Below are 27495 nucleotides of genomic sequence, written 5' to 3' on the forward strand. Positions count from 1 at the left end.
ACAAAGATCTTTTCCACAACATTCAAACCATTCATTTTCTGACAGTTTATAATCTCGCATCAAATCACTCAGAGTGAAAACTACATCACATTCATTATCCTTAAAAGGATCATCCACTCCACTACACTCCAGAGGCATACGTGACAAACAGTCTGCCCAGACGTTCTTACCACCAGGGATATATTTGATGTCAAAGTTGAATTCCTGTAACCTCGCCAGAAGTCTGATAAGTCTAGATGAAGCTTTGTTTGAACAACCGTCACCAAGCAAGTACATTAGCGGTTTGTGGTCAGTAAAAAGTTGGAATCTAGAGCCCCAAATATACATCTTAAATTTCTCAATAGCCCATGAACACGCTAAAGCTTCCATCTCGATAGTGCTATAATTAACTTCAACACTACTTAATGTTCTAAATACGAAAGCCACTGTATTCTCTTGACCACCAATCATTTGACTTAACACAGCACCTAAACCTTTAGAACTTGCATCCACAGTTACAATGCTCATCTGACCATGCGTAAAAGCTCTAATAGCCGGTGATTCCAGAATCAAATGACTGTTGTGTTTCATCAGTCCAAATGTACTTTGTATTCTATTTTAATAAATCTCTGAGTGGTTGCACTATAATGGCATAACTTTGAACAAAGCGAGCATATTATTCGCTAAGACATCAGAATGCCCTTAATGAATCTTTGACCTGCGGTTTAGGTGCATCCTTGATAGCATTAAGTAGTGACAACTTAGGTTTTGTACCTTTGACAGAAATATTGTTGCCTAGATAGTCAACATCTTGAGTAATGAACTTGCACTAATTTTTATTCACAGTCATGCCAACAGTTTCCAGTGTCTGTAGAACTTTTCGAGGAGTGTATAATGTGATTCTAATGTAGCCGTGTGTATTAAAATATCGTCCAGAAATGCTTGGATCCCATGGACATATGTAAACAATTGGTCCATTAACCTTTGGAAAACGCTGGCAGTGGATGCTAAACCAAAAGGCATCCGCTTATACATGTAGACTCCAAAGGGAGTAACAAATGTGGTGAGAGGCTGAGAATCTTTGGAGAGAGGAATCTGATGATACGCTGAGCGTAGATCAATAGCGGTAAAATACTTGCTACCTCCAAGATTGGCAAGCATTTCTTGAATCCTGGGTAGGGGATGGCAGTCTACCACTATATTACGATTAAGCACTCCCAACTCCACACATAGACGAATATCACCTGAATTCTTATGTGCGACAACAGCAGCAGAAACCCACTCTGACGATTTTACAGGTGTAATAATGTTTTGTAAGAACATATCATCCGACATTTTTTTTAAGTCATCCCTGGCAAATAAAGGAACGGGTCTGCATTTCTGAACCACTGGAATGGCATCCTTTTTAAGTCTAATGGTATGTTGGAAACCTTTGACCAAGCCTACCTTGTCATTAAATACACCAGAATATTTTGTGAATAAATTACACGACTTGGAATCAGTGCAAGTATGGAGAATACTTGCAGGTTCTTTTTCAACAGATAAAATGGGTAAGTCTCCTAACACCACAGGTTCAGTATGACCAGGTCTCAAACTGATGCCTAAATTAGCTTGGTCTTGACACCCCAGAATATCATGACTATTAAGGGCAACATAAATGTTGGTATAAATCTCTCTACCTTTAAATTCGATAAAATCCGAAAAATAACCAGACATAATATTATCATATTCCCCAAACACTTTAGCATTGACATCCGTAGGCTTGAGCAGAACCTTTGACCAAATTTTTTTAAAGGTGTTTTCATCTAATATCGTGATAGGAGAGCCAGAGTCAGCCTTTACATTGATGTCAATTGGTCCTATTGATACATTACACAAAGGCCCTTTGCATTTTTTGGTTTCATTGCATAAAGTATTAATTTCAATAGTGGACAGCGTATTGCTGAAAAAAATTAACTTTGCCCTTTTGTTTACTTGATCTACACACAGTGTAAAAATGTCTGATTTTCTTACAAGTGTTACATCTCTTACCTTGTGCAGGACAATTCACATTGTTGCCCATATGATACTTAGATCCACATCTGTAACAAGAACCTTTTCTCTCCACATTTATATGTACTTTAGGTTTGGTAGAAACAATGTTTAAATTAACATCATCAGCATTACCAGTAGAATTAACATGCATAATTTTAGGACTCTCCGTAGATTTACTATCAGAATCTTGAGTTAAAACTTTCGACGATACTACAGAACGTTCAATACTACGGGCAATATCCATCACTTTCTCAAGAGAAGGATTCTTACATGTTAATATACACTCTTGTATTTTTTTATTATAGCAATTGAAAACTAGTTGGTCACGTAAGGAAATATCTAAATTAGTACCAAATTAACACTTAGATGCCAAAACATGTAAGACTGCTAAATATTCCTCAATAGATTCTTCTTGCATCTGTTTGCGTTTAAAGAACATATGTCGTTCAACCATTACAGAAGGTTCATCGACATAATGTTTGCCTAATCGTGCTAAGGCTTCGGAAAATACATTCCATGTTTCATCACGAGGCGGGGATGGAACAACAGGCAGATACATCTTGACCTGCGCTACCTAAATGATTAAATAAAAGCGCTCTTTTTCTAGAAGCAGAATATTTGGTAGCATCAATAGCCTCCATGTAACTATCAAAAATCCTATACCACTTGTGCCAAGGAGTGAGAGGTTTACCAGGATTTTGTAAGAAAGGTGGTCGTTGCATAACATTATTTGAAGAAGAAGACATATTATTATATAATGAACGTGCAAGACGAAAATAATGACAAGTGAACTTATACCTAAACTGGTAAAACAAAAGGGAATAACCTGAAAATTAAAATTGTCACCAGGGTAAATGAGGAGCAGAAGCAGCCTGAAGAAAGAACAGCATCAGGTAACCTTTGTGTGTTAAATGTGGAAAACCAGCACCGGAAAATACTTGATGAAACGTGTGGCAGTCACGGAAGCAAAGAAAGAGTTAAAAATGGCAGCCAAGTACGTGAATGACGCGATGAACAGGAGGCGTGCTATGCGTAGGAGTGTAGAACGTCCTCCGATGAATGAAGCTGAGTTGGGGAAGCAGAGTATAGAACGTCGTTTGAAGATCACAGCTGACTTGAAACAGCAGAGTGTGGAATGTCCTGTGAAGAACATAGTCGACACAGGAATCCGCAGAACACAGATGACATGGATTCCAACACCACCCAGAGAACACCGAAGAGTTGGGGTCGTGCGCAGTGGAATGCGAGAAACGTTCAAAGAAAAACAGAGGAGCAACCGAAAAATGCAGCAGTAGAAGGTAGAAACAAAATGCTCGTTTTTTTAAATAACATACTGTAAAGATGAGGCTTACGATTATTATCTTTTCATAAGTTTATTTCATCAAAGGACGACACACTCAACCGGAGGCTGGATGCGTAACTCACATATGGCCACCCAACCAACTGTCAACTGTAACCCTAGAACGTCCAGCTGTCAACATTCCAGCTGGTGAGCACCGCGCGCAGATAGGGAGGGGCGCGCGGTGGGAGCAGGCAAGCCTGATGCAGAAGCTCTAAGTAATCAACCTAACACATCTCCTTCTCTTAGGAAGATAAGAACTGAGGAAGAGGTAAACACAAACAAAAGGTGGGATGCATTAAAACTGTTCGCAATTAAAATCCCTGTACTAGCTAGGTTTAACCCCGCTGCGCCCAAAACTATTAGTGATGGCAGTCTGTTCCAAAATGTCTTTATCCGGCCCCAGTTCTTGGTTTAAGTCTTGACTATAACTAGCCTCCAAGGTACCACTAGTGGCACTGGTCACGGACTTACACTTTTCTCCGCCAGGCTAAAGAGCCTACAGTTCCAACTAAAATCCTGTGTCAATACCATTACCAATGGATGCTTCAGATTCGCTAGTACTCAGTTCGGTGTTGACTCCTATGGTTTCGATAACCTTTTGTCTCAAACTTCTCCCTCCGTTTTGACTCCGATGTTGTTGTTTCACGTAACCACCTTCTTCCTCCGAATCCGGTGATTCAAGTTGTATCCAGTCCAGTTTGTCATGTCCCCTGCGGACCACATCCATTTTCTCCTTTTCATGTTCAGATATGTCTCTTTGTTTTCTCATACTCCCAGTGGTTTCGATATTCTCACCATCTTCTCTATATCCCTTGTTTTCTCCATTAGTTTTTTGTGCTCGGAAGCCAATGCCCACCCTCTTCCATGCCAAGTCCGGACACTTTAGGGGTAGGAGAGGAAGTCTCCTGCTTATTAGTGATTTGTCAGATTTCTCATATTGCATGCAGTTTCTCATTCTTCTTACGATTATTATCTCGTACCAAGGCCTCCTTCGTTTTGTTTTATTTATGTCCAAATGTCCCTCACAGCATAGTTCAATAAGATTCTCTCTTATAGTGGTTGTAGGTATACACTTCCCTTGTCTTAAAACCAGTTTTTTTCCTATGGTAAGTTCACTCCACATTTCTCCGAAGGTCCGCAACTCACCTCTAAGAGATATCTTTTTGGACCATTCTTCCACAATACGCTCCCTCATTTCTTTTAAGCTTTCATCACTTCCGTTCTCTTTGTTCCTCACTACTTCTTTGATGCCCGTGAACTCTTCTTTGATGTTCGCCACCCATAGTTCATCTTCCTCTACATCATTTTGTGTAACCTGGACCTGTTCCAATCTGTTTGGGTTTAGAGTTATACCAAGTTTTCCCTGGTCCTTCCAACCAAGTACAGATGGACCTTTGACAGCAACGTACATCTTGCCGTAAGTTTTTCTTCCCTTAAATGCAAATTTTATTCTTTTGTAACCCACTAGTTCTATCGGTTCTCCTGTGAATGTTTTTAGTGAAATGTCAGGTTTTTCCAATTGTCTTCCTACCTTACTCCAAAATTTCTCCTTCCAAACTACACGGTTGACAATGGTGCATGGTGAACCCGAATCAGCTGCTATATCAATAAGCACTCCTTCCATTTCCACCACACACATAGGTTTATTTTTCCTCCTCTTCTCATCATTCTCATTATCCGTTGTCTCAGTTACACACATTACACATAAGTTATACTCTGAATCGTCAGATGAGTCATTCTCTAATTCTTCTTCTTCCTCATCCTCTATATATTGTACCTTTTCTTTCATCTTCCTCTTGCATGCCTTCTGAAAATGGCCAATGATCCCACATTGGGTGCACCTGTTGTTCCTCGCTGGGCATTCCCAGTCATTGGCCAAATGCTTACTGCTGCCACACCTGTAACACTTCAATTGCTCGTATGATCTAGCATTCTCTTTGAATTTTGTTGTGTCCTTCTTTCTATACCCGGTACTTTTTTTATACCCACTTATTTTTGCCACTACATTTGCATCCTCAGTTTTACTTTTTCCCTCTTTGATGACTTCCTTTGCGCATCTACCTGTCAACTCCGCTTTCTTTACAATTTCAATGACCTGTTGTAAGGGTTTTTCCCCTTTGGCCCATAAAGCATCTTGTATGTTTGAATTTGCGGCACACATCACAATCTGGTCTCTAATTAAATCGTCATGCATATTTTCAAACTTGCACGAAAGTGCCAAGTTCTTTAATGCCGACACGTAATCGTCGATGCACTCCTCTTTTCCTTGTTTCCTTCTGTAGAACTTATACCTGTGTACTGCCACACATACTGTGGGTTTGTAGTATGCATCTAAGTCCTCTATTGCCTCATCATATACTTTTCTCTCACCTCCTGCTCTTACTTTCTTAGTTATATTATTATACACTGTCAAACCTCCTGCCCCCAAACAATGTAACAAACTTTTTTTCTTTTCTTCCTGTTTGAGAGGCTCATCCTCCTTATCAAATGTCGAAATATAATTGCAAAAGTATTCTTTCCAATTTTCCCATTTTACACTTGGTACATCTTTTCCCTTCAAAAATGCTTCTGGTGGCTGTAGGTTATACATGTTGCCTGTTGCCATGCTTAATTCTATTAATGTCTCTTATTTCTGATATCTCTTTACTCTCTCTCTTAATTTCTCTATATTTTTTCCAAATTATTCTCACCTGCCGATTCGAAAGAATCACCTTCCGATGTCTGCTTCATGCGCATGGATCGCGCTGGTTGTATTTCTTGTTGTTCGCAGCTCCAATTGAACTTATAAGAATTCGCGTTGTTTTTTCCATTTACTTCCTCATTAAAATGGCGGCACGCAGACTTCCTGTGCGTGACTATGCGCTAGAGCTAGACTGCTAACTCACTTCCTGTCTAGTCCCCATGCACACGCCTGTAACGCCAACGTTCTATGTTGAACGCCCGCTTCTGAGGCGATTTTCACCGTCCACTCTGATTTCCAAAATTGGTTCCACTGTGATTCGGAACGCAGCACAGCTTTGAGTGAGTACAGCAGTTAAATTTTCTAAGTCTTACCTCACTCGTTATTCACTTTTTTTTTTTTTTTCCTCCGTTCCAGTTGTCTTATTGAATTCTGCTTCACTTTTTGCGCAAAAAATGCCTTTATTTTTTTTTCCAGCTCCCTCATATATTTTCCGATGCGCAAACCTCATTCCAATGTTCTCATTCTTATATCATTCACGTTGTGCTAGCCCTCTTAGCGTAACCTTAAGTACTCTACTCAAGTACTCTTACTCACGTTATTTCTTTTCAAAATTCCGTGTCTTCATTAAACTTTTACTCATCTTCCGTAAAGTTTTATATCAATATACTCTGCGCTTGAAGGACCTCAGAGGAATTAATTTGACTGCGTAACCAGGGAGAGCCTTATAGTATACCTTCCGATTCCCCGTAGCTCCACACAGGTTTGTATTACTTTACTTCTCACCAGGTTGCGAGTTCCTTTCCTGCTCTGCCTGAACGGTTGTTCTTTGCTCAGTTACTTGCTCATAAATACTGGCTTTAATGAACATACCATATCGGCATTCACTTCATAAAATTTTCACTTTGCACAAAGTCCTTACTCGCGTTTGTAAAATTCCTTTACGTTTCAGGTACTTTCTTAGTCCTTCGTAAGTTTATATTCAATTAAGTCTCACTTTTCTTTTCATATTTCCGCTACGCATCTTCCACTTCCGTTACTTCTTGTGTTTAATATATTCCTTTTAAATCAATTTCCTTCAATTCAGTTCAATTCATCACCTTATGGGTCCGTCTGTGCGTCGTCCATCCCGTACTCGTCGCCAAATTGTAAAGATGAGGCTTACGATTATTATCTTTTCATAAGTTTATTTCATCAAAGGACGACACACTCAACCGGAGGCTGGATGCGTAACTCACATATGGCCACCCAACCAACTGTCAACTGTAACCCTAGAACGTCCAGCTGTCAACATTCCAGCTGGTGAGCACCGCGCGCAGATAGGGAGGGGCGCGCGGTGGGAGCAGGCAAGCCTGATGCAGAAGCTCTAAGTAATCAACCTAACACATACGTTCGCTTTAGGGTGTCAGACACCAAATAACCACATAACACCACAACCCTTTAAAGACAAAAGTACCTTTGCAAAACCAGAATGAATTCAGCACGATCGCTAGATGAAGGACAGGCAGCCTTGTTGCAATCTCTCTTATAAACGATCCACAGAGAGAGTGTTCAGTAAATATAGAAGGTGCAATAAGGTGCTCATGACGCACAAAGTAAATATCCAATGAAAAAAAAAAAATGAAAAAATGTAGAAAACGGAAATAGTTGGTCGGTGGGTCCTCTGTACAATCCGAAATCTTCGCCAATATCTGTAGTGTGCGTCTCAATGTGAAAGTAGATATAAGAATGCAGGAAAGCATCAAAAGTTCAAGTAGGTTTATTTTCAGTTGCAGAGACCCACAACATCTCTAGTTGAAGGAAGGCAAAGAATGAATCATCCACAACCAGAGTTCCAGAACAGAGAATGCAATGAGGTAATACATTCTTATTGCTTCACCATTGAAATACATACGACTTTATAGATATAAACAGATACCTTATGACATAAGATCAATTGCTGAAATGCAACTCTCTACAGTGTGCCATTGTACTAAAGCACTCAAAAGTAAAGTAAAAAGGTCATTCTCATCCTCTATACAACATGAGCCACATATGGTATACTTTGCCATCACATCCCACCACCAGTGCATCCTCCAAGTAATTTATTAACTTTGCATCTAGAAGACACATATGCTAATCATGGCTTATTCACATCACCCCACTGATTGCTGAAAGACTATTTTCTTTGTCAAAAGATGGAAGTGCTTGGAAACAGATTACATTCATGTCTGAGGCACACAAATATCTGGTTTTGAGACTACATACAGACCCTATATCACATGGTAAACTCAAAAAGTGAAATAATAGTTGGTGTGGTGCCTCAACCCACAGGTGAATTCATGAAATTGCTTATGCAGATGATCTGTCATAGCCTCTGAGCATCCATGCATTAGAATGTATAATATTTCACAGCTCTGGTGGACACATTTATTGACCTAATGCAGTGGCGTAACAAAACATTATGTGGGCCCCCTGCACAATTTGATGAGGGGCCCCATAGTCTTCCATATCTCACAAATATCCATTCACCTTGGGCTAAGCAGGGGCCCCATGTAGGTTTGAGGGTCCCCTGAAGAGTCGAGGCCCCGCTGCACCGCATGGCTTCTGCTATTCCCTTGCCTTAATGTAAGAAGGTCACAGATATATATATATATATTTTTTGTGAAGCAAATCGCGAAATCTCATCTTTTTTATGCTTTCCCGTCATTAGACAAATTGTGCAGAGGTGTATTTTAATTGGATAATTTTCTTCATTATCTTAGGCTGAAATTAACTCTGCAATTATGAAGTGAACAAAGTATTTCGAGGGATATTAAGCAGAATTGACTGCCTTGGAAACCAGCCCATGTTCACAAGCACAGTTGTAAATCATGATCCCTGTACTAATCGCCAATACACAACCATTCACTCTTCCAATATGTGATTGGAGGCAGTAAATGCGCTATCCCACACCACTGTCAATATTTAAGGATGGCCCTTTAAGTTGTAAATGAAACCGCAGGAAAGTGTGGAGAAATGCACTTCAAATTGTTTATGGATTCCTACAAATGTATGAATGTAGTCTGCAGTCGATTTCCTTCGTCGCTGTCCAGTTTTCCCTGACCAATTCCCTTGGGACACTGGTTGGTCTAAATTAAGTGCAAAACAGTGCACACGGCACTGCGGATAGGAGGAACATTATAGCATATGCATTTCACGCTTTTGGATCAGATAGAAATTAGGAGTATTTAAATAAGTAATTTTCTCTTCCATAAAGCATCATTAGTGCACTTGGCAAAATCAGTTGTAAATCAGATTATAGGAGTCACACATCTCGACCTACAAAAACACTGACTACAAACTGTTGACTACCATATATAGTATGCATAGGAGAGTATAGACGTACCACTCTTAACTCCATATCTACATACCTTGTCAATGTATACATAGAGGTGGAGTTAAGAAAAGTAAATCTACCTATGTATACAACGTTGACAACATTGTAATTGTCGTTATTTGTATAGGTCCTTGTGAAAAAAACGGATATTCTCTTAGTGAAATCAGAGAGACTGTCTGAATCAAAATTGCTCATTGGTAATATGTGAAAGGTGATTTAGTGCATGAGTGAATATGTGCAAGGAATTAGCAGGCAATAATTCACATTTTCTTGTGCTTTTCAGCCACTCCTACTTCAGTTCTCTCAGAAACTGATTTGTAGAAATATACAATCGCACTAAAAATACATGGTGTCAACCTGGTTGATTTTGGCCTATACACCTGGGATTCAGGTTACTTAGGACTTACCATTAAAGTTAACATTGCGGATGTATCTGAGCAGCTTCTTTCCACCCGCGTGCTCCATCTCTGGACAAACTCCTGGGTACTCGGGGCAGAGGTCCTTGTTCATATTATGGAGGGCATGGGCCATCGCATAGACGGCATCGATCACAAACTGCACCCTTCCCTCCTGCTCATAGTGCGAGTCCTTGCCAATGCGCTCCTGCCCTGCACATGGGAACAAAAGCCGGAGAAAAGAGGAGAGGCCAGTGTGAGATTCATTTGGTTCATCAAATATGTATTCTGTGGGTCATTCAGTACTATTAAAACTGAAGGATTGACATAACTAGAAAGAAATGCATTTGTTTTACCATTGTAGGCAACAAAATCTGAAAACAATACAAAATAAATTCCTGAAACACTTTACATTGAGATTTCAGTCTACTGTAGAAGCTCTTGCTTTGAAATTGTTTAATTGTAGAAATTCCCTCCGTAAAGGTCTGTATATGATCAGTGATGCCCTCCATGCTTAATTTGTGCAAGTGCTTGCGGGTGATGACCTTTAACACACGTTTAGGATCAGGATTTATTTTGTATCACCAGACTTTGAACCAGAGCCAGGGGAGGGTAGGTGGGAAAAAAAGGAGGGAAGTAGGATGAAAACTACCATTGGAAAAGAGAGAAAGAGAGAAAGCGAGGATTAAAAAGAACATATAGTCAGAAAGCAGAAGGAAGTGGAAGAAAGAGTCAAGAGGTGGAATCCGGACTAGGCAGCTTTATGAGTCTTCACTCCTGGCTCTGGCAGGTGGCTCCTAAGAAAGATTTAGGTCTCTGATTTGTTTTCAAAACCATTTTTTTGCATTTTTTTACCAGGTTACATTACAATCTGGATACATAGGAAACCTGGAAAAATTACATAAAACTTCATATATGTAGTCGCCATGAGACGGTAATTTCGTAGAATGTACTGGTAATACCACAAAAAATGGAGACAACAGTAGTCGAAGAGAGATATAAAATATTAAACCACCCATAAAAAATATTTGAAGGGGAAAGGAGTGCAAGCACAAACCACAATGATAATGGAAGGATGTGTTCCCGGAACCACATCCAACACTAATTAGGAGTTAGTGATGAGGTAGGATCTTAGCGTGTCCAAATGGAGGAGGTGGAGCAAAACTTAGGATACGAGAAGAGCGAGAGAGATTGAGGGGGGCAGAGGAGCCTATGTTTTTTAACATTCTTTTGGTTGCAATAACAGCTCATCCCATTGACCTGCTATTTGGATAAGTTGGATGTCCCATTTTTCCTCCCTACATAGTGGGTGCTCCAGTTGATTGACTACTTCTGAAGTTCTGCATGCCAGGAAGGCATTAACGGGCGAGTAGAGTACTTCCAGCATTTGGTAATTTCTCTTTTGGCTAGTAGGAGTGCTAGATCCAGAAAACAGGTGGTCAGATTTGCCTGCTTGGGGCAGGGGTAAAAGAGCAACTGCGTAGATGCAAGGGCGCCAGGGAGTGCACAGCCTGTGTCCTCAGTGAGGGCATCAGAAGGGTTGTAGTGCTCTGCAGCCCCATAGCATGTGGGTCAAGTTTGCAAGTGTGGTGTGGCACCTGGGCAACTGAGGCAGTTGGGGAAAACAGTGTGAAAGAAGTGGTGAAATTTCAGGGGTGTTGGAAAGGCTCGATGAAATATATTTAACTGAATGAGTTTAAATCTGACATTGTGTGTGATCTTGGAGAGGTATAATACAAAAGAATGCCAGTCCTGATCACTGAAAACGAGTTGCAAATAAGGCTCGTAGGTAGCCCTTAGGGTTTGTAGGGCAATACTTGCGACATCCATGAGGGCCCTATAGAACCAAGCAATCAACTTCCTACTGTGGCTGATTGGAGCGTTTGCAGGCTTGTGTGGCAGGTTCCAACAGTGCTGTGTGCCATTCTGCCTGAATGGCATGAGTGATTCTACCTTATGTGAGGAAGAAACGCCTTTATAACCCTGACTGTTCCACATGAGATTGAAATCAAGTCAAGGAGACCTCTTCTAATAAATCACCCACAGAATGTATTGTCGCCTCGTCCCATGGACCGAGCTCTCGTCTGGATAGGATCCCTCTAAAGATATGGACACCAGGCAATGGGATTGCCATTGCATAAGGAAGGGCTTGGTCTTGTGTAATTTATGCTATTACGAGGTCAGGTTACCATCGTGTTGAGCAAAAGAGTATAGTGCTAAGAACTTCTACTGAGTAGAAAGAGAATACCGTGCAGCACACATGATTTGATCAGATTGTGTCCAGCTAGCCAGTAGGTGGGCCATTAAAGCTGTGCTGTATAGTAATAGCTACAGAAATTGGGGGCCCCTATTCCTTTGTCAGGACTGGAGTGAACTTTAGTTGAGTCAGCACAATCCGACGTCCACCCTAACTCCAGATAAGGCCGCAAAGCATTACGTCCAACTCCTGAAAGATACATGTCTGGATCAGGAGTGAAAGATTTACGAAATAATAGAACAGGTGGGAGAGCATCATCTTCTTTGAGATGGCTTTATGTCCCATAACAGATAATGGTAGGGAGGACCGGCATGCTATATTCGAATTAAGTGAATAGATAGCGCCATCCAGATTGCTCTCCAGTAAGTCTGTCTGAAACAGATACATTTGGGGCATGGGGAATCCATTGAATATGATCTGCCCTGAATGAGAGCCGAGGTGCAGGCATGCCATGCTTGAAGTGTAGCGCAAAGGATATTTAAGGGTTAATGCGCAGGCCAGAGAGCAAGGTGAAAGTGTTGAAAGTGGCAGATATGGGGGTTCAATCAATATGAGCTGACTGAAGATATAGGAACATATCATCTGTGAACAGGACAATAAATGCAATTCTTGCTTAATAGGTATGCCTCATGTACTTCTCATTACTCAAAGTTTTGCTGCCAGCAGTTCCACTGACAGCGCAAACAGCAGTGAGGATAAAGGGCATCCCTGTCTCATGTCCCTGGTAAGAGTGCAGCTGTCTGAAATGTGGCAACCTGTCTTTACCGGTGCCATTGGTCCAGTGAAGAATAATATGATACAGGCCCAAACCTGGTGACCCAATCCAACTCTCGCTGGCACTGCATGCATCGTATTCTCAACTCAGAGTATCGAACGCCTGCTCAACATCAAAAGATATGCATACAGCATCAGGCCAATCTGAAGGGGAAGCTTCCATGACATGACACCAATTACATATATTTAGAGACATGTTACACCCGGAAAAAAAGTCAGCTTGGTCTTTGGGAACCAGGATAGAGAGGCAAGGCAACAGACGGTATGCAAAGACTTTGCTAAGTATCTTATATTTGGTGTAACTTTAGGTCCTCAATCATGTTTTTCTTTAACAAAGCACTTCTTCCCCCCTCTTCAAGTGGTTGTGCCACCAGCGTGGACCGTGGCAGCCACACATTTGAGCAGATATACTGTATCTGTATCTTGATCCCCCTCCAATGTCTTCCCATAGATGCTGGGTCTCTCTGGAATGTATCAGTCTGATGACTAGAACCCACCACACCAAGGCCCTCAGCTACCTGATCTTGAAATTCTCCATCTTTGAAGGCACTCTCTGCTTCTGCTGTAATAATGCTCCATGGATGGATACACCCACCTTCAGAAAGAAACTCGGACCCCCAGAGCTGCGTTAAACCCTCTCTGAACTTTTAAAAAGAATCTTGAAATTCTCATTGTCAAACATTACTTGATTCCTTCGCTCAAGAGAACTTCTTTAGACTATCTTCACATCACTGTCCTCATTCTCTCAATCACTATCAGCTGAATAAAATCAAGCTGTCTTTTCTCTAAACTTTTTCTTTCTAACCTTACCTCAAACTAAGGATGTGTGGAGTCACAACTTCTTTCAGTACATTGTTTCAAATTTTATTACAATAAAGTCAGTTTCTAAAAATGTTATGTTTACAGACGAGTCCACAACATAAATCTTACATCAAAATTCTCCAAACCTAAAAAGGATCATCCAGATAAAAACTAAGGGGCATATTTACAACAAAATGGCGAAGCGTGGCGCTGCAGCAAATTTTGCTGTGCCATGCTCTGCCATTTGCAACACGCAGGGATGCCCCGTAATTACAACAGTACGCCACACCCCTTTGTTTTCCCTAGCGCTGCCGCTAGAAATAGCTGTAGAGCGCCAACAAAGACACCCTTTCACCATAGTGCAAGATTGCCTACGATGCAGGGAATGATTGTTTATGTGCAGGAAGGTTTCCCTTTCTGCACATAAACAATCAATAATGGCGATTTGTTACTTCTATGTGTTCGGCATTCAGTAGCACACATAAAAGTAGCAAATCGTCATTATTTAATGATTGTTTATGTTCAGGAAGGGGACCCTTCCTGCACATAAACAACCATTAATGGGCTGTTGCTCTTTCTGCAGCACACATAGAAAAAGCAAAAACTAGGAGAAATAAAAAGTATTTCTCCTCGTTGCGCCATTCTAATGCCTGCTTTTGCATGACGTAAGTTTCGGGTGCTGACTCAGATGTACAGATCCATGTAAATCTGGGGCAGTGTAAAAAAGCAATGGATGTTGCAGTGGAACGCCCACAGCAGCGCCCACTGCACGCCCCTTTCACGCAGATATCTGTGTAACAGGGAACCATATTTACAAAGTGGCGTTAAGCCACAAAAACTGGCTGAACGCCACTTTGTAAATATGTATCAGGGCATTGCGCCACCAGAATGTCAGTAAAAGTGATGGTCCGGTGGTGAAATCCCCTTCTTAATATGAACATTATTCTCTTTACCCGGTGCAGCCTAACTAACAATCACCACCAATAAGCCATCCAGGAGGTTGCTTTATTTGAAGACACCTACATGTGTCTTAAGACCTATAGTGACATCATTCACCAGAAGACTCTTTTAAAGACAGCCAATATAAACCAATATAAACCTACCCTAAAAATGATTTTAAAAAACTACCACGAAAAACTGCAATGATGCCTTGAAAGTGTAAAACATCAGCTCAAAATCTGCCTACACAGAACCAATGGCATCCATAGACTGCAAGAGGAGAGTAAGTATTACTCGTGTATTTGCGACCTTTGTTCCAGTGTGTACCTGGATGAGGTGGTGCACCTCAAAGCCACCTGAATATTTTTTATAAGGAAATATATATTTTAATCTTTTCACATGGACTGAGTTGAATGGTTGCCTGTGGATTGATGATGGTTGTACCTACAAGGATTCACATTATTGAAGTCTCCTTGCATAAGATGGATTTAAACATTGGGCCATCTGTCTGAATTTGGCAAGGCAACTAAGCGGATTCAAGAGATCTCATACTGTTTATTCTCACAATGGAGATTTATTCATAATTAAAGATATTTCAGAATGAAATGTTTTACTTCGATGTCAATATTAACATGTAACATGCAAATGTACTGAATGTGCATTTTTCACGTTTAGCTTGACCATAGCAATGTATGTCACATTTTAACATGACTAACGTCTGGTTGTCGTTTTGTCTGTGTAGTGCATATTTCTTTCAGGAGATAATCGAACCAGCAATCTTAAGTGATGTATCATTTGTTTTCTGTCCCATGTGAAATTGTTTTCTTACACAATCCTGTAAAATGCAGTGTACTGCCTGAACTGAAATAATCTCATTATGTTGCAGATAACTGCGAGTCCGAGGGACGTTTAATGTGAATTCAGTGTGCAGTAGCTCGAGAAAATAATGACGTTTTCTTATCTGCTGCTGCCTTAACCTGATTGGTTCTGCATCTGAGAATCCTGTGCATATGTGGCGAATTGTTAGAAATGTGGGATTTTATACTAGTGCAAATTGGATGAGAGTTCAGATGCCTTTCTACTTGCCTTTTGATTCAGGTACCCCTTTTTCCTCAACTTAGGGGTGTCGGGTGCTCTCTTTATGGGAGAAACAACCTAGCTTTGATTTACCTTTTGAGACAAATTTTTAATAGTTTGTCTTTGCTTATATTAACTTTATATTGCAATTGCATTGAACTATATACTGGCTATTGCATTCATGTATTGATTATTGATAAAAATTAACACTGATGATATGATGTTTGTAACTTTGCTAGCCCTTTAGTAAACCTTTATTCTTTTGAACTTAGCCACTCTCTGTCTTCCTTGTGGAGCCAAATGTGCTGAAATGTATTGAATTTTAATGTCAGCACAGTAAGAACTAAAGGTGTATTGGAGGGCGCTGTTTGAAACAGGATTTTCACCAGAATTTGCATGAAGCAAACTAGCATCCCTCTGTAGTTGCGCCCCATTGAAATGGGAGGGTCTGCCCAGGCTTAGGTAACTGCTTTGCAGTATACTGGAGAGAACCACCAGGCATGCCAAGACTCTGAGCAGCACACTGAATGCTGGTGAGCTCAAAGCAATTCTGAAAGTTAGTGCCGTTCTACGTACCCATTGTGTGCTCGAAAGGGGTAGGGAGTGGGACGCGGCGACTTGACATTCTATTGTGCATCCACATATGGGGCACCAAGGAAGAGGGATGAGGAAGTGTTGCTTCATGTACTTACTTAGAGCACACAATCACCCCTAACACCCTCCCTGGTGTATGGCTGTACGACGGAACCCTGCAGGCATTTACCCTGCACGCTTTTACAGCGCAGTCAGTACCCCGCGTGCAATGTTATGACGTGTTACTTTAGTGCGCAAATTGTTACAAATACTTGCTTTAGGGGGTGCTGGACTTTGGAATAGTATAAATTACTTTTCCAACTCAACAGTAGGGAAGGTGTTGGGACTTCGAAATCCAACACCAATTCAACAACGCTCCCCCTACGGCAAGTCGTAACGACTTGCGTGGTATAGTAATGCGTGGTAACGTCGCATGCGGGGTACTGACTTTCTTGTAAGTCTGGTTGTTGTAAAGATTGAAGGTACTGACTTTGTTGTAAATCTGGTCGTTGTAAAGACTGCGGGGTTAAGTATGTTTTCCCTTGTCTGCGGTGGAAGACAATTTGTCAAGGGCTACTGCTTTGAGGTTAAAAGGTCAGGAGATAAAGATATATATTTAGGTAGACTTGGCTCATGGCAAAGGTCCAGCCCTTTTAAGTAGGTGTTGATATGAGGAAGACTACTAGTGTTTATCCTCATTTCTAAATTGGAAAATGCCCCCCTGTCTTGTAGATTTGCCCATTTACACTCCTGCCCTCACATGAAGTTGAACTTGTGTGAGAATACTGTAGTCCTTGCTCCTTTGAGGCACACCGCATGCCTCTCTAGATCAGACTGAATGTGGCGATCACTCAGAAAGTGTGTTGTATGAAAGGTCGAGACCATGTGTGCATGCAGTACAGGGCAAGGGCATGCAGTCGAGTATAGGGCATTTTCCTGTCTGTGCCTTTCAGCATAGATTGCAGAAGTTTGAGCATCCATAGATGGGCTGTGGTCCTACAATTAAAGGGCAGTGTTTCAGGAGCTGCAGCAGGGCCAGTTTCATTCAGAAATGCTACAGCACAGAAAACAGATGTGCAATCTTCCCTCAGTCATGAAACAGAGACAACATTGGCAGCTCATACCTTAGTGCTCTTGACTTACATGGAGTGGAAGCTGCTCAACTTGTATCCGGTTATCAGCCTTTGCCTATGGTAGGACAGGACTGGGTAGCAGTTTAAGAAAGAGTGGAGCACCTGTGATGTCACAGGAAACCAGCTGATAGGTTAGTTGCAGAAGTTTGAAAACTGCTCCTCAGGCCCTACTAAATGAATCCATAGTTTTTACACTTTCTTGCTTGGAGTGGTGATGATGGTGGTGGTCCATGGTGATTTTAGCCAAAGCCAGATAAACCGTAACAACAAGATACTCCCATATTAAGACTAATTCACACAATGAGTGGTTTCCGCAATCTATCCTTGTGTTTATAGGGTAAGCACAGCGTAGACAGCAGATGTGCAGGTTTTCCTCCACTCCAAAGAGGTGCAACATGGTCTGAGGATGTCAAACGATTTATCAGGCATTAGGACTATCATTACAAGTTGACCAGAGCAGTTTCCTTGGTGGGGTACTGCTGTATGAAATGACAAGCTTACCGGTGTCTGGGATGGGCGATTGTATCGCGTGCATGTGCCCGCACATACACACATACAGCACATACACACATACAGATTCTCTCTCTCTCTCTCTCTCTCTCTCTCTCTTTCTCTCTCTGCCCTTACACCTTACAGAATGCAAGCTTAACCTCCCCTCGGACAGCTACATTGCACAACCACAGCTTGGCGCTAGCCATAGCGGTGCAAGCCCGATTGGCTAATAAAAGGTACAGTTTCTTCCACAAACATCAGGGTGCTACATCAGGTTAAAAAAACATACTTTTTATGATTTCGCCCTATGTGTATTATCATTCACAATTAATTCTCTTGTATGCCCATCGCATGTTAATAGGATGTGCATCTTCTTGCAATATCTGTTTGCAGCATCGGTTTCTCAGCTTTCGATGATTTATTATACACTAATCTAATTTTCGTCAATTTAATTCCCACCAAAACCTTTTTTCTCCCTTTTCTCAGCCAAAGACTAAACACGTGGCAAATCAAGAGGTACACAGAAACAGTTTGATAGAAGAAAAATATGTTTGTACGTAAGCAGATCGATGTATATTATGTTCACCAAACTGGACGTGTGGGTGTCTTAACCTTTCACTTTGCCAGACGTCCTGTGGGTTTGTGGAATGATGAATTGTCCTCGTCTGAGTCATAGCAATGATGTCATGCTGCTAATGCATGCAAGGAAAACAGACTCCTTCCGTCCAGACGGTAGTAAAAGACAGACACTAATGAAATGCAGTTCCCTCTTGTTATTGTTAAATTATACTTATAGAGCGCCAATCACCGGAAGGTCTCTAAGTGCTATAACACAGATCAGAGGTCCAGAATCCTTTTGCGCAACTATACTCAACACAAAGCGGAGTAAACTTATCCAAACGCCTCTGTAAACAGAAGGGTTTTGAGTCGCCTCCGGAACGGTAGTAACCTGGCTTCCTTACGCACACCGTCAGGTAGTTTTTTCCAGATCTGGGGGATGGTAACTGAAAATGCCCCTAGGATCATTCTATTAAAACATGGGCAGACTAACAAGCAAGACTCTGATGACCGAAGATAGAGTCTGGGCACATTAGGCCTCAGGCGGTCTTTGATGTATTTGGGTGCCTCTCCAAACTGAGACTTGTGTGCAATGCACAACCCCTTAAATGTAACCCTTTGCTTGATGGGAAGCCAGTGTAACCGCTGCAGAAGAGGGGTGGCATGGGCTCGTCTTGGCAGTTTATAAATCAACCCTGCCTCATCATTCATACCCACTTGGAGCTTCCCCAGAAGTTTTTCGGGAAGCCCAGTGTAGACTGCGTTGCCATAGTCTAAGCATGACAGGATTAATGCTGTCACGACCGTCTGCATGGTGGAAAAAGACAGCAAGGTCACTAGTTTCCGAAGTTGCCGCATTAGGCCAATACAGCTCCCCACAACAGCAGATACCTGGCTATTTAGGGTTAATCCAGTGTCCAACTTTATACCCAGGCTCTTCACTGCTGGCACCGCTGTTGGGGTGGTGCCCAGCTCTTGAGGCCAAAAAAGACTGGACCAGGGCGAGACCCCTGAAGTAAGAGCAAGTACTTCTGTTTTATCTGGATTTACCTTCAGTGGATTAGAGGTCATCCAGTTCATAGTGAACCGGAGGATATTCTGGACGTTACGCTGTGAGTCGGGAGAGTTGTCAATTAGCACAATTAACTGGGTATCATCAGCGTAATTAAAAACACCTGACAATCTCTTTTGGCTAGTGCATCTATCAGAGGCCGAAGGTAAATATTAAAAAGCAGAGGGGACAGTGCGGAGCCCTGTGGGACCCCCCATTGTAGGTTGCCCTGCCTAGACGTGCAATCTCCTAATTGGACTCTTTGAGACCGATCCTCCATTTGAGGACCATCCCAATGACTCCCAGTCGCCGGACACGGGCTAGCAACTGCACGTGATTCACCGTGTCAAATGCGTCTGAGAGGTCCAATAAGATTAGAGCTGAGGGGGTCTTCTTATCAGCTGCAAGCCGCAGGCCATCCAGCACTGAGAGCATCACCAACTCAGTGCTGTTGAGCGCCCTGAAACCGGCTTGCCGAGTGTGTAGCAGCTGATGTTGTTCAACGAAAGACGAGAGGACTCTGAGTATGTGTTGTTCAAGAACTTTAGCCAGGAAGAGGAGTCTGGAAATGGGTCTGAAGTTTTTGAGAATCTTGGTGTCCGCCCCAGCCTTTTTCAGCAACTGGATCACCAAGGCTTCCTTAAACTTCTGTGGTACCCTTCCTGTCGCCAAAGACAGATTTAATAGGGACAACACCTCAGCCTCTATCACTGGAATGATGGTTTTGAACAACTTCGGGGGACAAGGGTCCTCAAGTGACCCCGATTTTACTTTGGCCACAATGTGAGCTAAATCATGTGGTTCGAGCACAGGGAACCCTGAGAGAGCAGTACCCTGAAAGTCACCTCTCACCTCGAGCTCTGTGCCACTGCACCTGGTTAATGGATGCTTGGAAACTGGTCACACGTGCACCATTCATTGCAGGATGTGCTGGGCACTGTGGCTGTGACAATGGTGCTATCTATATCACTTATCGGTAATCGCAATACCCTGAGCCCTACGCCTTCACTTCAATTCATATTCCCTCCCGCCCTCTCAGTATGTACAACTGACACGCTGTGGTTGTGGGTTTGAATACTGACAGAAGAAAGGGTTTGGTTTTTACGGGAAACAACCTTTACAACGCAGTCTTTACATCGCACTACCTTTACAACGCAGTCATTACAACGCAACATCGTTCACATCGCATGCCATTACAACGCAGCCATTACATCGCATGTCACTACAACGCATGCCGTTACAACACATGTCACTACAACGCATACCATTATAACGATTACCATTACAATGCATAGTTTTTACCCTTACACTATCCAACTCTTACCCTACTGTTGCACTCCCTGGAGTGGGAATAGTAATTTTTTCCCCTACACTATCCAACACTTACCCTACTGTTGCACTCACTGGAGTGGGAATAGTAATTTTTACCCCTACACATCCAACACTTACCATACTGTTGCACTCACTGGAGTGGGAATAGTAAATGCAATGTAATGGTGTGCGTTGTAATGGTATGCGTTGTAATGGTATAATGCGATGTAATGGAATGCGTTGTAAGTGTAGTTTCTAAAAATGTGTTGTGATGGCCATCACGCTCAAAACCTACATTTGTAGACATGCCTCAGACTCGGACGCTGATCAGCTTAAACTGTAGATCATTAGTCAAACATAAGAGAGAGATCTTTGATCTACTTGTCTCGGTGGAACCCGTAGCCTTATTCCTTACTGAGACATGGCTAAAAGACTACTCTGGCCCGGATATTGCTGCTGCTCTCCCTGACAATTACACTTATGTTGGTAAAAATCGATTAATGAAGGATGGTGGAGGAATAGCCATAATTTATAATAGACTGTATTCCTGCAAACGGGAAGACTTCGAACTTCCTAACAGTGAAGCCGGCCTTTTCAAACTTTCGCTATCTCCCAATTTTACTCTTTCTGGGATGCTCATTTATCGCCCCCCAGGCCCAGCGAGTTCCTGGGCCGCCACCTTTCCTGAGTATGTAGCACCTCTAATTCAGCATTCGACAAACTTTTCAATTATTGGTGATCTGAATCTGCACCTGAATGATCCTTCTTGCTCCACCAGCAGCAATCTTTTACAGGATTTGGCTGCTCTAAATATTATTTTACATAATTCTGGTCCTACTCACTTCTAATTTAGACACTATAACATGTGAGGTTCCGTTACCTATTGTATGGTCTGACCACTATATGGTGACCTTCTCTGTTACCATTAGCTGTCCACCGAACATCCTCTCTAATGTTACAGAATCTAGACTATCCAGAAATTGGAATAATTTGGACTTTAAGAAACTTAACTCCTGTCTTGAAAATTCTAGACCTTTTAGGGAAGTTACTAGCATTGACGCAGCAGATGCTGTTAAAGCCTGGCTGGCACATGCTGCCGACGCCTGCATACCGCAGAGCATGCAAAAACACAACTTTCACCACCCGCCTGCGCCCTGGTTTACAGTTGCTCTAAAAAAAAGAAAAAAACATCTGCAAAAACTTTGAGCGCAAATGGCGTATAAAATATGATCTGTGTTCTAAGCAAATTTATAAAGCTGCCTTAGCTAAATATCATTGCCTATGCAAAACTGCAAAAGCTGAACATGTCAATCTAACTATCCTTGAGGCACTAAATCGTCCTAAAGCACTTTTTAATGTAGTTCAAAAACTCTTGGGTGCCTTGTGTCAGCCCAAACCACCTTGTCTCGATACCGCACAGTGCAACTCTTTGGCTGAATTTTTTCTCGCCAAAATTGATACCATATATTCCGATTTTGAAAAATCTGCCCTCCCTCCCCCGTCTCACTTACCAGCCTCAACTACATCTCCTGATCGAGTGACTTTGGAGGATAGGTCCCTTACCCCTGCTCAGCAGACCCCCCCCACAGTATTTAACCTTACGACCCCCTGTGATTCAGGGGTCCCACGAGATACCTGTCCTCCTGCTTCACAGTTGATCGATACTTGGGATTCTCTTAATATCAATACTCTCTCTGATATTATCAGTAAAATCAAATCCGGCTCCCCGTTGGATCCTTTTCCCCCGCAAATATTAAAAATGCTGGATAATTCGTCCCTTGAACTTATTATGGATCTTCTTAATTCCTCCCTTAGAGAAGCTACAGTACCCTCTGCATGGAAACATGCGATGATAGTGCCTTTGTTAAAAAAGGCCAATGCCGACCCTAGTATTCCATCTAACTTCCGTCCTATTTCACTTCTCCCTGTTTTTTCAAAAATCATGGAAAAGCACATCAACTCTCAACTCTCTTCCCATGTTGAATCCAGGGGAATTCTACACCCATCCCAATCCGGTTTTAGGTCAGGTTTCTCGACGGAATCTACTCTATTGTGGGTCTCTGAAAACATACGATGCCGAGTGGATGGGGGGGAAACCGTGGCACTCATTTTGCTTGATCTGAGTGCCGCATTTGACACGGTTTCCCACCCCATTCTTATTAATGCCCTTAGATCATCTGGCATTACCGGCTCAGCCCTCAACTGGTTCGTCAGTTTTTTATCAAACCGTACCTTCCAAGTTTTCTCATCCTCATCCGCCTCCCAAATCTATAAATCGGCGTACGGTGTTCCGCAAGGCTCCATCTTGAGCCCCTTGCTCTTTAATTTGTATGTCAGACCTTTGGCTACTATTGCGGAGCAAGCTGGGCTCACTATTTACTCGTACGCCGATGATACCCAGGTCATTTACTCTCTTTCCACGGGTTCACACTCTTCCCCCTCTTCCCTTTGCACAGGACTCAGTAACATCGTAGCTTGGATGTATGATAACAAACTGAAACTGAACGGGGGGGAAAACAGAGCTTCTTCTGTTTGGCCATAATACCTCCTTATGGGGACCCCAACATTGGCCCTCTCAAATGGGCACTTTACCTATTCCATCTAAAACAGCTCGCAATCTCGGCGTCATTTTCGACGACCAGCTATGTATGAAAAACCACGTGGTTAAGACTTCCGCCACTTGCATCACTATCATTAAGTGGTTGCGTAAGATCATCTGGATGCTCCCCCAGGATACTTAGAAAACCGTGGTCCAGGCCTTAATCACCTCTAGACTGGACTACGGGAACATTCTTCTCCTGGGAGCTTGCAAAGAGGTGATTCGTAAACTACAGACAGTCCAGAATATGGCAGCGCGACTGCTCTGTAAACTACCCAATACATCCCCTACCTCCAACTCTCTACGCACTCTGCATTGGCTCCGCATTGAAAGCCGGACAAAATTTAAGGCCCTTTGCTTCATGTACAGAATAAATGCTGGTCTGGCCCCATCTTACCTTAACTCCTTGGTACAGCACTACTGTCCCCCCCGCATTCTGCGATCATCTAATCAGCATTTGTTCTCGGTTCCTTGAATCAAAAGATCCAGAATGGGTGGCCGCTCCTTCACCTGGTTGGCCCCCTCACTCTGGAATTCCCTTCCTCTCCGGTTGCGAACTGAACCCTGCTACCTTAAGTTTCGCAGACAGGTAAAAAATTGGTTATTCAATATGTAACAGCCTTCCTTTCTGACTCTTCCCCTCTCATTTGGTTTCTAGCGCCGGGAAACCTACGGGTAGCTGAGCGCTTTACAAACTTAAATATAATAATAATAATGGCATGCGATGTAATGGATGTTGCGATGTAAAAACTGTGTTGTAAAGGCATGCGTTGTAAATGTTTGCGTTGTAACATCATACTTTCGGTTTTTACTGCTTCTTTTGCCATGTTATTGGCAGTGGCTGCTGTTCGGTGTCTGAACCGGTGGTATGAGGGGAATACAAAAATAAGCACAGACAACAACAACAAAAAACTTTGCTTACCCGTAACCGTGTTGCTCATCTCCCGATCCTATCCAGGACTGGCTAGTGCACACTGCGCAGGCTTCCTTATGCTAATCGCAGAGCTTCTCTCATACTGTGAAAAGTATTCCCATCATTATATAAGCTCTGGTTTTGTTCTGAACAGCCTGGTTTGTTGCTCCGACAGTTACTGGGAGCCTGTGGCTTTTCTCCATGTGGCTGTACAACAAAGCTGGGTGGAGAAATGCTAAGTGCGTTTGACAGTTTGGCCAGCCTAGGACGGTCGGCCATACCATCATGCACACTTAGTAGTGACCATCTGCCCCCCCCCTCCCCACTGCTGTCATGCATTGCATTTTGACAGTCTGCAGGTAAGAAGAAAAATAAAATCTACTGCCAGCTAGTGGGGCGACGGTCCTCCACCATAACGCAGGAGCCGCCGGCTCTTAGGCCTAGTTGAGTCCGGTACGCCCCATATGTACTGAATTAAAGCGATGAAGGGACATTGGGGTAACATATTTTAATATAAAATCACAAAACCCTGCTTTTCTTCATTATATACCCATGGAAAATAGATAGAAATGTGGAAACTTGATTGTGTTCTAAAGTTTGATTTATGACACTTTCAGAAACACAATCAACTTTTCTGAGCTACAGGGAGAAGAAGGCATCGACAATGGGCCAACAAGGTGAGACTAACATTGTATCAAAAAGGTGTTAGTACACTGGCTAGTACCACCCCTCCAGCCCCTATAAGTCCTTTAAATTTAGATATTCAGACCTATTCTATGAAACAATGGATCCAGCATGGATGTGGAACCTAAAGGAGTAAGTTTGTAAAGCTCATACATGACATCTTCTAGTCACAAGCACAATCTGCAGAGGCTGACAACATAATGAATTAAATGACTGAATGATAATAATAACTGAATTGAATTGTAAATGTCAGGAATGCTGATGGATAGCTGAAATAATTCATATAACAATCTCACAAGGCAGCCCTTTATTCGGGTCACTTATTCTCTTCCATGATATCTCTGCGTGGGCGGAGTGCAACACACCTCAAAATGGTTAGACTTTTAGGAACCTAAACGTGCAAAAATAATACTAATAAAGTGAAAAATTCCTCCTACTTCAGAATAGAAACGTGGATGACTGCGGTGGGCATAGGTTATTCAAATCACACACCCACACTTCTTAGCAAATATGGGGTGATATATACTTGTTATTATAGAGTCAATGGCAAGAAATTGTCTTAAATATATATTTCATAATAGACTGCATACTGGACATGTTTTATATCTACAGTCGCTTTTAGACATTATAGCACCATATACTTTATGTTTAAAACTCTTTAGTCTGGGCTGGCAGACGTACTTGCTGCATGACTCAAAAGTGTATATTCTAACTTTACTAAATACTTTGGGGCAGATTTATAAGCCCTGTGCGTCACTTTTGCGCCGCCGTTGCGTCACTTTTGTGACGCAGCGGCGGCGCAAAGCCAGCGCCATGATGCGGCAGATTTACAACGTGAGGCATCTAGGGAGATGCGTCACGTTGTAAAGCTTGCGCCACATGTGGGCGTACCTTCACAGGGGGGGGGGGGGCGTTCCGGCGCAGGAACGCCTCCGAAAAGTGGCTGAGTGAAATCTACAGGCGTAAGGATTGATGCAGCATTGTACCGATAGGGCACCCCCGAGCCTTGCTGGAGCTGCGTTGCGCTTGCGACGCAACTCCAGCAATGCGCCGCCCTTCCACCATCAGATGCGTCACGCGTCTGTTTATCCTTGCGCCACGATGCGCTGCATTGTAAATGTGGCGCATCTATTTTGGCGCAAGGGTAAACTTGCGTGACGCATCTTCCCTGGCGCATCCATGCTGGTTTGCAGGGATGCGCCAGGGAACATAAATCTGCCCCTTTGTTATTTAAGACGTGAATTACATGCAGGGGGCACGAGCGGATTCATACAAAATGTGGCAATCTACACATTGGTGGCTTACATTTAGGCTATGCAAATCAACCCAAACTGCGGATTTCCAGGTGAGCTCATGACCGTTTGCCACATGTCTTATGGGAAAAGTAATCAAGCCAGTCTTTTTTAGATGGCAGAAAGTCTGACATAGAGGCTCTCAAATCAGAAAGCTTGTCCACCATTTTGAGTGACAAAAGTATGAACATGATGTCAGTGTTGCTCCATGAGAAAGGCCGCAGAACAAGTGCTGGAGGACATAACTCGACTCATCTTCAACCTAAATTAATCCATGTTCAACACAAATGATTGATGGGGAGTTTGAGATGGGAAAGAAATAGGCTCCGGTCGCTTAGGGAGGCAAGGGCGGTCGCTTAGGGAGGCAAGATGGCGGTCGCTTAGGAGGCCGGTAGCAGCGCCAGTAGGCCATGTCGGGCTGAGGATACACATTTATACGACTATCTCAGGACTAGAAATAGCGGAAAATAACAGAAAAGACGATCGGATTTGATCATTGAATTCCTCCCTCCCTCCCTATTCCCCCCATGTGTTATTCCCGAAAAAGACTCTCTGTCTCACTTATTTCAAGAATCGTACGGTTGGTCAGGCGTTCGATTGTCGAACACATTACCGTGCTGCTGCTCAAAGAAATCGTCGGTTGCAGGACAATGGCTCCCAAAATTGCAGCGAGCTCCGCTCCCAACAGAACCGCGATTACTCGGAAGGCACGGGGCGATACTTCGGCGGATTCGGCAAACTCCTCTGGCAGCCAGCGGCCGATTCACTCACCCGACCCGGCTGCATCGAAGCGAGGGGGCGGTGCCAGCAACAAGTGCCGCCCCGTAGGTTCGACTGTGGTGGAGCTCTTTCGGCGTACGAAGGAGACGCGGGCCGTAGTAACGGCAGCAGGAGCATCAGTGGCAGCGGCAGTGGCTGGAGACAACGAGGGCGACTGGTGGACGAATGGGGAGGTGAGTCGGGCGGATGCTCGGGAGACAGTCCGGGAGGCAGTGCAAGATACCCCTGGTAAAGCCATCAGTACTCTAATATGTGTGAAAGAGGGGGAGACTGTGAAAGAGATACCCCCCAACTCAGCGGAAATGGGACGAGTAGAGATTGCCGGAGTAGATCCACCTGAGGGAAAACGTGCTGGAATCGATATCCCGTCCTTAGCCCCCCCTGAAACATTAGCGGGGTCGGAGGTTATAAAGATTCCAGAGTTAATATCTAAAATCAGCAAAGGAGGGTTTTCGGATGGCAATAATGGCGCT

At 42.9% G+C, this 27495-nt stretch overlaps 1 protein-coding gene across 1 annotated transcript in view; it reads right to left on the reverse strand.

Annotated features, from left to right (window-relative positions):
- GRM7 (glutamate metabotropic receptor 7) overlaps window positions 1-27495 on the reverse strand; it is a 1767328-nt gene that overhangs the window by 751252 nt on the left and 988581 nt on the right. The window contains exon 6 of the mRNA XM_085624503.1: window positions 9801-10001. Coding sequence (XP_085480629.1) covers window positions 9801-10001 — 201 coding nt within the window. The remainder of the gene's footprint in view (window positions 1-9800; window positions 10002-27495) is intronic.

Source organism: Triturus cristatus, chromosome 9 (genome assembly GCF_964204655.1).
Source record: "Triturus cristatus chromosome 9, aTriCri1.1, whole genome shotgun sequence".
NCBI lineage: Eukaryota > Metazoa > Chordata > Amphibia > Caudata > Salamandridae > Triturus > Triturus cristatus.